Source organism: Coenobita brevimanus, chromosome 88 (genome assembly GCF_032717465.1).
Source record: "Coenobita brevimanus isolate Jiangsu-jjx chromosome 88, ASM3271746v2, whole genome shotgun sequence".
NCBI classification, from domain to species: domain Eukaryota; kingdom Metazoa; phylum Arthropoda; class Malacostraca; order Decapoda; family Coenobitidae; genus Coenobita; species Coenobita brevimanus.
In genome coordinates, this window is record NC_137041.1 from 7,041,680 (window position 1) to 7,056,164 (window position 14,485).

Genomic DNA, 14,485 nt, shown 5'->3' on the forward strand with positions numbered 1-14,485 from the left:
TGTTGGGCTAGGGATTGCAGGTTAGCAGGTAGTTGAAGGTAGGTGATAGGATGGGTGTGAGGGCTGGCGTTCTGTGCGTTGGGACAAGCGTGGGCATCGTAGGATGATGATGTGGAGGATGAGGTACCCACTGTATGAGAGGCGTGTGAGTTGGGCTGTGAGTGGGAGGCAGCTGTGTGCGTATCCTTGCTGGAGGTCTGCGAGCGGTCGGAGGCTGCGCACAGACACGCGCGCAGCCATGGATGTCGCCGGCCTGCCCTACGCAACTCCTTCCTCACCTACCGGACACAGACACACATATGTACAGGTCGGGACAAAAGTCTGCCTAATATTTCACCTCTTCTACTTTTCACTTTCCTCTGTTGGTTGGTACAGAAGTTTACTTCTCCTGTTTCTCTGTTGGCTAATATTCATTCCTCTCAACTTCTCACCTTCCTCTGCTGCTAATAGTTCACTTCTACTTCTTACTTTGCTCTGTTGGGTAATATTCCTAAGCTGAGCATGGCTTTTTCTTCTCTGCCAATCAGTGATTCTACTATAAAGCATCAAGGGGAAACTGATGGACAAGCCCCAAGAATGAAGTTGACGCAGTGGAATAGTAGGTCAATATTTGTCCCTGGCTGTACTCATCTCACACACCACCGCCATCACCACTATCAAATTTCCACCGACAACATCACAGACTTCAACGACTGTAGCTGGTAAATAGGAAAATGGGTTAATTCGGAACCATCAACATAAAATCACAACTCTCAGCAACTGGTGGATAGAAATACAGTTAGATAAAATATTACCAGCAACAAACATCATACATCAGTAACAGTAGTTGGTGCACGGGAAAACATCATCACAGTCGTCATCACCCTAATTCAATTCATAATTTTCACAAAGAGTAGAGAAATATCTTTAAGGACATGAATAATCGGAGAAAGGAATGTCTTGGTGCACTCGATCAAAAAATTACTGGTGTACATTCTGCATGATATAATCTGACAACACAACGTTTAGCTGATGCATAAGGCTCATTGGCCCTACCCCATATAAGTGATCCTGCACTTTCTGGGAATACACTAATTCATTTGCTACTGATATTTTCTGTTTCATCCATAGGAAGTTTTGTTACTATGTGCACATCCATAATTATCATCTTGGGACATCACGAGCTGTACTGGTAATTTAGGATATAATATCCTTCTTGCATGATACTTTTTTGATCGAGTATACACTCTCCCTTTCCTGTGTCCTATGCCATATAATGCTTCTTGCAACACCAAATGCTAGGCGATGAGGTTGCCACATCTCTACACCCGTACTGGCAAATCAGTTGTATCACTTCTAGTGACAAACACCAAAATATGTGACTAGCTGGTGCATGGGGAATATATGAATTAACTCATCTGTAGCAACAACAATAAAAATTTCAGCTGTGAAACTGGAAGCAGGTTAATGAACAACCAGGAACAAAATATCAGTTATAACATTTGTCACTGGTAAATGGAAAAAAAAGTTGTGTTAATTCACTAATGAATCTAAACTATCATCCAGATATTAGTAGCTAATAACTTGAATTTGTAATTCTACATTTACCCTTGAACACCAAACAAGTGTTAATGTAAGTGATGAAAAGAAATGTAAAGGAGAAATATTTTAGTAAATTAGTCTCGATATAATAAGACCCACAACCAAACACATATAAACCATGACTATGATTACGATATTAGTGGTATTCTGCATAACCTATGACTCGGGAATTCCTTATATTTCTATCATTAGTTTCTGTGGGGAAAATATCTGGATGAGAGTGAGTGGGAAGTGATAAAACCCAAGAAAGCGACAGTAGAAGATGGTCATACAAACAATATTTAAAAATAACAATAACAAAGGAAGACTTAATTACTTACTGGTGACAAGATAATTCAACGAAAATTCGTATTCTTAGTGTAAATAAACACGACCTCAAATTCATTATAACTACAGTCACCTCCAAATAAATATAAAAACAATTATCTGCAGAAGAAAGACCACGACAATACTGGCTACTCTTTTCATTCTTCTCTGACGCATACACAGTGAAGGAACTATCTATGTATTTCCTTGACTCACTTATCAGGCTCTGAACCCTTGAGATTATGCATAACAGCACTGAACTTGAAAAAAAAAAAAAAAAGTTTGCTCTCCCTCATAACGCACGCACGCACACAAAAATTTGACAGGCTTTTATATCTGATACACTTCCCTGACTCAGAAATCTCTGTGCGCATACAAAGTTTACTCTCCCCCCAAACACACAGACAAGGAAATATGACAAACTATGTTCAATACACTAGCTGACATACTAAATCAGACACACCCCAACAGTGGTCTTACCCTTGGATGTTCCTGAGCCAGCCAAGTGATTGAGAAGGAGAGAGGGTGAGGGAGAGAGAGAGCAGTAGTCAGTGAAAGGGGCTTAAGTATCATCATCATCACCTAATTATACAAAAATCCTTCCTATATCTCACTGTAATAATGTCAATCCACACTTGTTTATAAATACATTAGTAGAACACAAGTAAAAAGCAATACATACATCATCATCATTATCTACTGTAGCTTTACAATCAGTACCTATCATACCTCACTGGAACACAGTCAATCCGCGCTCGAACAGAATCCGGAAATATATACATAGAGAATATCACAATTTACCTAGGACAAAGAATATATATTTTTAACCTCTAGTCACCAGTAGGCTAACAAAATCTCACATGATTATGGCGAAAATGTGCGTAACTGCAAGACACTCCCTAATGCAATCTGGTGCACTCTATTTTCTGTGTGCACTCCTATTCTGTTCCATAATCCGGCTGTCAAGGCACCACCAGCTATTTTGCGGTTCTAAGAGTTTGCCTCCTGCTTTCCACATCGACTCACCACCTCTCTCTACTCTCCACACACAGCTATGCTTTCTACGTCTACTCTTTTCCACCACTTTTTTTTTTTTTTCACTCTCCACTTCTACCTCATCTGTTTTTACCTCCACTTCCACTTCTCTCTTTTTCTCTACACCCCAATTCATTCCCTCTTTTGTACCTCATTCTCTCTTTACCACATCTAATTTCCTTCTCTCTTTCTCTCTCTCTGCTTCCACCACCGTTCCTCAACTCTGTTCTCCTCCTATACTTTTACCTCTTCTTCCTACCCACTTCTCTCTCTACACTCTTTACTTCTTCCTCTCTTTTCCATCTCATTCCCATATCTACTTCCCATTTTTCTTTTCCTGCCATTTCTATAGTACTTTCCAACTGTCTCCCCTCTTCCCACATCTACCTTCCACGTCCCGCAAACTTCTCTCTCAACTACCACGCTTATTTCCCTCCTTCATCTCTTCTCCCTTTCCTCCGTCCTCCTCTTTCTCCCCATACCACTTAAATCTCTCTTTTCATCTACTCTCCCCTTCATCCTCCTCCCTTTCTCCCCATACCACTTCAACTCATCCACCCTCTCCACCACCACCAACTTACCTTATCGTTCTGTACGCAGTGGAAGATGAAGATGAAGAGACCCTGGAGCGAGTTGAGAATGGTGAACGCGTAGGCCATCCCCACAGTGGCTTTGTTCAGGTACAGAAGTCCGAAAGTCCAAGTGAGACCCAGAAGGAGCATCAGAACAACCGCCCCTCGCACCCACGTCCTGTCGACAAAAGTGGGGGTGAATGGGGGTCGTGTTGTGAGGGAAACGGAGCCACAGGATGGGAGGAGGGAGGTAATAATTTTGTGTGTGTGTGTGTGTGTGTGTGTGTGTGTGTGTGTGTGTGATATATATATATATATTTTATATATATATATATATATAAATATAGATATATGTATATATATATATATATATATATATATATATATATATATATATATATATATATATATATATATATATATATATATATATCCAAGACATTTACGAGTATATAAATAAATGTGGAAATGTGTCTTATATCTTTCAAATGTGCCCACTTAAGATGCGTATTATATGTTCGGATGTGCACTCTACGTTGTGGAATGTGATTCGTGTGTAAAAGTTTGCAGCCATCCATTAGCATACAGGTAAAGCCCGACAATAATCCATTTACAAGTCTATGATTCCAAACTTATGATTCAAACTTACCTGAAAATGAGATTGGTTTAACCCTTTCAATACGATGGCTTTTTTTTTTTTTTTTTTAGTTTTCCCTAATGCTACTGAAATATGGAACCTTTTCGATACAGGAGTTTGATTAGCCTTCATTTCCTTTACTATACTCCATTCACTTTACCCTGACTCAAATTTTCGTCTTTTTTGCAGCATAGTTCCCGTAGCTCGCTAACAGAACGACAACACTACAGCTCTACTTCCTTTACGCAATACATTTTCGTGACTATTATTCTGGCGTTATTTTTCTTACAGCTCAGCACTCAAGAAGGAAAGAGGGAAATTTTGGGCCAAGTTAAAATGAACAGGATATAGAAGTGCGCTCAGTATCGTCCGCTACCAGCAAGAATAAAAACAGAAAAGACATCATCGGCCTGAAGGTGTTAAGATCTTGATAAACTTCGACAAAACTTCGAGAGTATATAAGATAAATATAAGTGTACACTCGATCAAAATCCATCTACCTTTCCGTCTTACATTTTGAAGCCTTGAACGAAACGTATGAAAAAATTCTCCATTTAACTACTCACAGTTGCATATGGCCTGTAAATTCAACAGAACGGCATGAAGAAAGAACTTTATGCAGCATTATAAAGTACACAGTTCATTCAGAAATATCTGCCTAAAGAAAAAAACGTGATTAGCAAAAGCGCTCATCGTGAAACTATCGATCATCAGTGTAAAGATAGGTTTTTTGAACAAGTGTACATTTGCGGACAGTAATGCCGCTCCATTCTCACTCGAACAATTATGAAACTCTTATGTAGTACTCTGAAAAGCCTGTCAGGTCCCGAAGATCGCATTACCTTGTTTCAAAAGTCACTGTCACTTATTTACTGAAAGGGAGTGCATTGTTATTTATGCCCGCCATAGTACAAGAGAGTGCGTGGGTGAGAGTAGGATGACGAGCAGCCACGAATGTTATATAGTTGGCTTTGTTTTCATCTAAGGGAACCAGGCCACTCTTGAATACGCAGTCATAGTTCCGTGATATATGGTCTTAGTTATGAGAGGGGAATGAGTCTCCTTGGTTAGTAGTCAAACTTATCCTCGAATATGAATACATCTGGCCACAAACTGAGCTGAAAGAGGTTAAGGATCTTTATCAGACGTGAGATTATGGTTAATTTCCTCATGACCACATTCCATCATCCAGTTCTTTGTTGTCCCAGGCATTTCCAGCATCATAATATACGCCCTTCACTCCCTCAAGCATATACCATCCCGCAATTAGTCATCATCATCATCATCATCTCGATCTCATCATCATCATCACCATCAGCATCCCTAGCTCCTCCTCGTCTTCACCATCATCATCAGCAGCAGCAGCGCAGTATCCCGACCTCTTCCTCATCATCATCATCATCCCGACCTCCTTATCCTAATCATCATCGTCATCCAGACCTCCTCCTAATCATCATCATCATCATCATCCAGACCTCCTCCTAATCATCATCATCATCATCGTCATCCAGACCTCCTCCTCCAAATCATCATCATCATCATCATCCCGAACTCCTTCTCCTTATCCCCTCCTCCTCCTCCTCCTAATCATCTTCATCAGCATCATCCAGACCTCCTCCTCCTCCTCATGACCTGATCCTCCTCCTCCTCCTCATTATCCCCACCTCCCCCTCCCCCTCCCCTCTTCTCCTCTCTCCTCTTCCTCCTGATCATCATCATCATCATCATCATCATCATCCAGTCCTCCTCTCCCACATAAAAGCGGTGTGAAAGTGATCTAAGTTTCTAAATATGAAACGAAAACGTATATAGCAAAATATACATTAAAAAAATAAAAATACATAGAGAAGAAATTAACCGTCTTCAAAGCAACTCAAAAAAAAAAAAAAAAAAAAGGTCAGTAATGCAACTCGAAATAAAAAATTCTAACCTAAAAAAGGTAAAAAAAAAAAAAAAAAAACTCCATACGACACAGAAATCGTTTAATCACGCTGCTATTTACAGAAGCCAGGGTAGCGGTACAAGACACCCCATACTTAAAAAAAAAAAAAATTGAAAAAAAAAAAAAAAAAAAAACAAAAAAAAAACACGAAAAACAAACAGCTACAAAACACGCCACCAAAGTCCGAAAAACACACGTCACCAAAATGGCTAAAATTTACTTACGAGTTACCAAAGGGAAAAAAAATATAATCTATGGGTATCCAAAAAAAAAAAAACTACAATGGCTGAAACTAGAAAAATAAGAAAAATCGAAAATACTCCCAAACTGAGCCACAAAACGGCACACACACACACACACACACACACACACACACACACACACACACACACACACACACACACACAGGGGATCAAGAGTGAAATACAAAACGCGAAAAGGCAGGACCATGAGCAGAAAAAAGTCGAAAGCATACCAAAATGAGCAACAAAAGAAAGAAAAAAGGCAGACACACACACACACACACACACACACACACACACACACACACACACACACACACACACACACGAAACGGGTCACTCCCCCAAAAAAGCGTAGGAAAGCAAAATAAGCTACCTAACAGTACACACCAAAAAAAAAAAAAGACAAAAAAACACACCATAACACGAACCACCAAGAAGCGAAAAAAAAAAAAAGCACAAACACACGAAGAAAAAATACACCGGGAACTTGATTAATAAAACAAGGATCCGGTTGGTTTAAGACTGGGCCGGAGACGTGTGGGTTTGTTTTTGTAAAGTACAGGTTTTGGTGTGGTGGTGTTGTGGCAGCGTCCGTTCGTCTGTCTGTCCGTCTGTCCTTCAGCTTGGCGGGTCCGTTTCTCGTAAACATCGGCGATCGTCACACATTTTCCCTGTGTTTTCCAACGGAGAAATTAAATTACTACCTAAACTATGGTCAAAATATTTAAAATTGCTTACAATCAATTCTTAACTGGCCTGGCAATAGTATAACCGACGCCGACTGGTTATAAAAGATTAATTACCGCCTAAAATTTTGGCGGGAAAAAGACGCCCACCTTTAAAACCCTGTCCCGTTCCGCCTCTAAGAATTCGCGGGTCCTGTTACAATGGACATGAGAATATACACAAAATATTTTCATGGTTTAATTATAGTAACAATTTCGAACCTTACACTTAATTTCTTCCTACTTATCACTGTCCCTTGGCGGGTTCGTTTCGGTCGTGTTCGAAGTGGATTTGGAGATTTTGTAACACGTCTTCCTTAGAGATTTATTCAGCACATTACGCCTCGGTATTCTTTTAAGCGATACTGATGTAAACTGTGTCAGTGTCAAAACGGCATAAACAACAAAGAAGAAAACGCTAAACTATCACTTAAATATAAATTGCTAGGGGAAACGTGCAACAATGGAACGAACTGAAAATACCTCGACGGCTTTCTTATATCAGAAATTGAAAAGTTTTTTTTTTTTTTTTCTACAACACACCTGTCTCTCATCTTGGTGTGTTCGTTTCTTCATCCTGTTTCGCCTCCAAGACTTCGCTGATACTGTTACAAGCACGGAAACGTAAGAGGCAAATATTAAAGACAATGCGCGGGAGTTTTTTTTTTTTTTTCTCTCCATTTATCGCGAACGTTCTTAATTTTGGCGGGTCCATTTCTCTACCCCGTTCCGCCTCCAGTATTTCGCGGATATTCTGTTACAATCCACAGGGGAAAATATCCTGACAATACTGATCTCAATATCCTGACGAATTTGATCTCACTCTAGCGTATTTATTCTACTTTGACAATGATCTCGAACCCCTACCAGCCACATATACGGTTGATCTGACTAGTAACCAAGGAAATTTCGTCTTGTAACTACAGCCCATTAAATTTCAAGCAACCATCACTTAGTATTCAATTAGGGAGTGACTCAGTTCCGACTGGGAAAAGCAAACCCCCTACAACTTTAATTTTTCCTTTAACGGCTGTCCCTAAAATTGATGGTTCTATTTCTCTGTCATGTTTCCGCCTACAGTATTCCGCCCATAATATTATAAAGGACACGGGGGAAAGAAAATATATACCGAGGGAATTTTCTTATTAACAGTTTGGATCATAAACTCGATTTTAATAATACGCTTGACCCTGAACATAGTAATATAACTCTTCCCTTCAAAAGACAATTATGCAGACTCATTTATCCTACCAAAACTTCAGAGGATACAAAAGATATATAAACATGTCCTTTGTCTTGCTGGGCTTATTCCTCTGTTCTATTTCGCCTCCAAGATTCAGAATTCATTATTATACTGAATTCATTATTATACTGGCCTTATTTTTTTTTTCAAACCAATGCTGTAAAAGATACACTATTATTTTCTGTTTAATTCTGTCCCTCAGCTTAAAGAATCAGTTTCCGTCCCATTACGTTTCTTAAATTCTGCACGCTGTTGATTCTAGTGGCCAAATTTCTTCAAGCAATGCCTTATAGGATACACCATTACTTTCTGTTTATAATACTGTCCCTCAAGTTAACGAGACTCGTCTTCTATGTCCCGTTCCGCCTGCGAGAGGTTCCTGGTATCCCGGCAAAATGGACGTGAGGACCAGGGCAAATATCTCGACCTGACTGGGGAGGAGGGAGTCGAAATGCTTGGAGATTCTTTCGTCCAGTGACCGTATATATAAATCTTCCTTAAGCTGAAATAGTAAGATTATTTGTACGGTCAAAGAAATAACTATCATCCCTGTTCCGTCTTAATAAAATCTACACCTGGCGAAATACAGTGAAACCCCTATGTCTCTATTGGCGCGCGTTTCAAAATGGTTCGATTTTTAAGCTATGTAATCGTCAAACTTTGGGAAGATACTTGTGCGTCTCTCTCCCTCTACATATATCTGCCTTAATTTGCACAGCTACCAAACTGTTCGCAAATTGCAGTTAACATCAAAGTAATTAAGTAAATGATCAGTGTAAAGTCAACTGTCTTTACTCATATAACAACAACCAAAATTCACACTCAAATTAGATTATATTAAGGTAACAGAAAACGGAAAACAAACGATCAGTGATACTGGATAATTTTTATGAGGAATTTCTTATCGCAAAAATTGGTTAGGGTTCTTTCTATATAAGACCTCTGGCCATCCCTCTCAGGATGTAACGTAAGGCAAAGGAGGGGAGAAAATCGGTAGTGAGTTGGGACAGAAATGCCACTAAGTCCCTTTGTCGATGTCACTCGTTACAAAATGCATTACCAGGGAACATACAAGAATCATGTCAGCATATCTATGTATCTATCTATCTATATACCGAGGCTGCTTCCCCCAAGGAAAGGGAGGTAGCCGAGACAGGTCGACAAACTCCCAATTTACTCAAGGCTTGACACGAATATTAAATAATAATAATAAATAATAATAATAATAATAATAATAACAATAATAAACACTGGAAAACAACCATCAGCTGAGAGACATCAAGGAGTGAGTGATTCTGCCTCTTTGCCCTTCTCGTGCGATCAAAGTAATGGGGTTAGTTAGAGGTAGTTAGTGTTAGTAGCAGCAGCACGGTTACAGGTACAAGTGTTAGTAGCAGGGCTAGTTAGGTGAGTGGTAGTAGTGGGGTTAGTTAGGTGGTAAGTGGTAGTAGTGGGGTTAGGTAGAAGCGACTTGTGTTGCAAAGTTCAACTGATGTGGTTAAGTGAGTGGCCACCTCAAGACGGCCCCGGTTTAAGATGCACCCGAAACCCCAAGTGAAGCTACGACAACCCTTGCACTCCATTCATCAGGCTCTTTTCGTGCATTCAGAACGAGGTAGGGTATGTAGCAAGCGGGACTTAGGACTTCTGGCACTCAGCATTCCAGATATGGGACTTTTTTTCTTTTTTTTTTCAATCAATTTGTGTGACTCTGGGGCTGAATTCTAAGTGGTATGGAAGGCTTTGTAATACCTCTTCCTTATGAATAATGTTGCGTATGACACCCTAACATTCTCCTTTACAGTAAATGTATTGGTTTAATATCGACATAGTCTGCATCAATAATATACATGAGGATGCTGTGCTCTAATGTGCAGAATGAATCACTACGGAGGAGGTGTTACAAAATCTGCAAAGCCACCTAGAATATAACCCTTACAAGGCATTAATGAAGTGCAATTAAGGACTTGGCACGCCGTAAGGAACTCAGGATGTGCAAATTGGAACCAGGCAAGTGGGATCTGGGACCTGTTTTGTGGTAGGCAGAATGTGGAATCACAGCATGCCATGGTATTTAGCCTGTGGAAATTGTAAACTACAGCTGCAGAATGAGCTGGCCATGTGTGTCTATGAGCAGTATTCTTATAAGCTTTGGAGCTTTCGTACCATCTCTTTCTGTGATATTCTGCACATTACACCTCAACACTTTCGGGATTATACATATTAACGTGGTGTCTCATTTCTAAAATGCATACTTTTGTTTCTCGTTTGGAAATCTTAAAGTGGCATTTCCATAATTTTGTGTAAAAGTTTTGGTCGATATATCTCATATTTTGACACAACTTTTGTTCCACCATGCTCCCAAGCAGTAACCATCTAGAAGGCAAACAGACAACTCACTGAGATAGTATTGGCATCAAAGTCATGTCACCTCACGTGCCTTCCTCTCCATCGAGTTCGAAAAATCAGTCACACAGTTCTACAACACATGACACTAATGAAACTGATCTGTGTCTAAATAAGTCATCAGTGTAGCTTGGTGCAGATTCACCAAACTGAGTGTCAAAGCTCCAAGGAGAGAAAAACAGTATCAGAGCATTTGCTGCTAACAGTACCATGAACCATGTGGCGTCCAGTGATTTTTGGTAAGTCTGCAGATTCCAGACTGCAACCAAAAGCTAAATAAAACTAATGAAACGCTTTCATGAGTATCAAAATCCTCTAGTGAAGTATTAATGCACAGTATGTCCATGTGAGCTGTAAGTGTAATATACAAAACCTACTGCTATGGAAGAGGTGCTACCAGGAATCCATTGTCAACGAGAACAGTACTTTAAATCCCCCAGAAAGCAAGTGACAAGAGACTAGGACCCATACCACCTGCCCACACTCTGAACCATCCTCCTAAAAGTATGAGTTAAGGACTGAATTTCCATATTACAAAAACGAACATAAGAGGAGGCTATTGATGACGTTATCAGCTGGGCTGGAGGTGGGTTACATGTTTGAAAATAGGAAGGTGCATTATCGTCCACACCCAGTGAGGTGTGCTAAAAAGATATATGAGAAATTTTGGGGACAGGTTTTGAGTGCAGGGTAGGTTCATTTGGACTCCCGATGCAGACAGACAGGCAGTGGACGCATATATACGTCTTCGATCGTTCTGCAAGCCACTCTCATAACCACTCTGCATCTTACACATGTCTCTGGATTTTGGAGCAGAGAGCATCCTCCTCCCCAGCACTGTACAGACGTCACCATCACCACAGTAGTAGTAGCGGCAATGGTGGTAGTAGTAGTTATAATTATGGCCGAAGCAGCAGTTTCACCAGATGATGACCACAATAGATGAGTTGAATGGAGAGGCAGAGGGAAGTTTGTTAGTACACCATATGACTTTTGATTCACCTGCATCATCACTAATAATATGGACAGCCACCTACTGACCCTCTACGTTACATGGACTACATTAGATTTCTACATAAGTTAGGTTAGTTTATGTGAAAATATGCAACTTAAAACTATTTAATTTAGCAAAAGAAGTGAAGACATTAGAGTAACCCTCAATCTTCAGACAGCATCCGTCTGCATCAGATTTTACCACCAACAAATCAAATCATAAGCTTTATAATATGGCTAAACTTTCTTCACGCTGACTTTCTGTAGATAAATTTCCTACCATATGGGGCTTGTTTTTAACAAATATATTAACAGTAATGTTGAAACGTAACAAAGATAATGTGTCATATTCTTGGTAGGAAAATGCAGGGGGAAACGTGACTACTAAATGTTTAAGGGTTACTAAAGAAAACTTATCCAAATTAAGTTAGCTACTAAGGTTAATCAAAGATAAAATGATGTACAAAATTAAAGCTAAACTGCTTGATTACATAAGTTTTCAACAAATAGTAATGAGAGAAACTTCTCCAAAGGTTACAGGAAATAAAGGTTACCTGATATATATGCCAGAGGGAAAGGTTAAAGAGTGTGAAAACACGTGTCCATAAAACAACGAGGCCAAAGGAAATGTCAATGGAATTAATTAAAAGAAACAGAATTACCTATTTTCGCAACATCATCTCTGCCACAAGCTAGTTTTTACTCCACAGCTTCCATTCTTCATCATTATTCTCTATGTTCCTCTCTAGCCCCTCTTTTCTTTTCCGGTCAAGTCTTTCTATCCTTTCGCTTCCACTTCTTCCCTTACATTTCCCAACTTCTTTCCACTTCCTCTCCTTCCACTCTCTTCTCGTTCCCTTAGCCATCTCTTGTTACCTATCTTACTTTCTTCCATCCATTCACTCTCTCAATTTCTTCCTACACACTTTCTCCCTCACATTACCACCCACTCTCCCACCTATATCCTACACACGTTCCCTCTCACTCCCAAACTTTCTCAACTCAACCTCTCTCTCTCTCTCTCTCTCTCTCTCTCTCTCTCTCTCTCTCTCACACACACACACACACACACACACACACACACACACACACACACACACACACTTACCTGACAGACGCTAGCTTGGTGTGTTCTTTGTTCTTGAGGGAGGCAGAGAGGTTGGCATGGCGACACATGATGAACAGAGACATACCCAGGAACACAGAGTTGGCCTGGAAAATGAACAGAACAAAGTCAATTACGAAATATAAAGAAAATGGTTGAGAAAATGACGAAAGGGGAGTAAATACGCTACCGTCAATTTTATGTCAATATCCTCATCCCATGATGAAAACATGAATACATCATCATCATAATCATCATCATCATTCAATTCCCCATTATTTCAAAGATGGGGGTTGAATCTAGAAACAGAAAGGAAGGACCATCATCATCATCATCATCAACGAAATCTGTACCGTCAGGAAATAGAAAAACGCCAATACAAAAGTGTGAGGAATTTTCGCGTAAGTCCGAATGAAAACAGAACAGACGACGGTGCAAAATAATGAAAACAATGAACGAAATGTAACAAAAACAATCAGCTACAAATAAATATATAACACCAAATACATCTCACTTACTGTAACTCCAAAACACAAGCAAAAGCTGCCTAACTGAAGAACACTACGTATGCCAGACAAAAATAACACCAAGAATAACATGAACAGACGCCCGAATAAAGAAATGAAAGAAAACAAGAAATTTTACTGGATAATAGTAGCATAAGTCGAAAAAAAATTCACTAGACGCCTACCTTATAAACACTACTTAAGCTACACAAAAGGACTTAGCTAAATAATAAAAGCAGAAAGAATAATATGAAGTAATGCATAAATAATCTGATGGGAGGTGAGAGGAGGGGGGAAGGAGGAGAGGGAATGTGTCTTGTGAGGGGAAAAGGGGGAGAGAGGGAAGGAGTGTGGTGAAGGGACTGGGGAGGGGAGGTAAAGGGAGAGGAAAGCGAGATCAAAGTTAAGGGGAAGTTGTGTGACGCGGGAGAAGGGGAAGAAACGAGGGGAGAATAGGGAAGGGAGATGGGATGGAGGGAAGGGAGCAGGGAGGGAAGAAAGATGGAGAAGATGGAGGAAGAGGAATATAAGGGAGAGAAATGTGTGAAAGTTGGAGACAGCGAGACAAAAATGGGAGGATATAGGAAAATACAAACAAGGGGAAAGAAGAAAAGGGAGAGAGATCGCAAAATGAGGAATAGAGAGAACACGAAGGAAGGAGAGAAAAAGATATTAGGAGAGATGCGAAAAAAAAGGAGGAAGGGAAGTTAAATGAATGAAAGGAAGGTAAAACGAGAGAGAGAGAGAGAGAGAGAGAGAGAGAGAGAACATAAGAAGAGAGGATAACTGCAGTAGGCCGGTTGGCCCATGCTAGGCAGCTCCTAGAAGGGTAACTGAACTACTAGAATGAGATAAGGATAGCAAAGAAGAAGGCTCTCCCCCGCCCTCCAAACCCTCCAGCCGAAGCCGGCAGGAAAAAGTCAGAAAGAACACCACGCCGTATAGAAAAACTGGCGTGGACATTTTACAGGAAAGTGTGAAAGGAGAATAGAGACTATCATAGTGTAACCTGAAAAGAAAATTTTTTTGAATTAGTATTGGTTATAATATTTTCTTTATTCTATATCCACCCCTTATTTGTCATATGCTTATCTAGCCTATGCTTGAAACTCTCAATGGAAGAGGCAGCAACTACTTTACTAGGTAGCTTATTCCATTCGTCTACTACTCTATTACCAAACCAATTTCT

At 40.0% G+C, this 14,485-nt stretch overlaps 1 protein-coding gene across 1 annotated transcript in view; it reads right to left on the reverse strand.

Moving 5' to 3' along the window:
• Nucleotides 1-14,485, reverse strand: part of LOC145411189 (latrophilin Cirl-like) — a 217,982-nt gene that overhangs the window by 23,756 nt on the left and 179,741 nt on the right. Inside the window, exons 10-13 of the mRNA XM_080281244.1 lie at nucleotides 12,794-12,897; nucleotides 11,485-11,529; nucleotides 3,504-3,672; nucleotides 132-278 (exon numbers count right to left, since the gene is read on the reverse strand). Of these exons, the coding sequence (XP_080137370.1) occupies nucleotides 132-278; nucleotides 3,504-3,672; nucleotides 11,485-11,529; nucleotides 12,794-12,897 (465 nt within the window). The remainder of the gene's footprint in view (nucleotides 1-131; nucleotides 279-3,503; nucleotides 3,673-11,484; nucleotides 11,530-12,793; nucleotides 12,898-14,485) is intronic.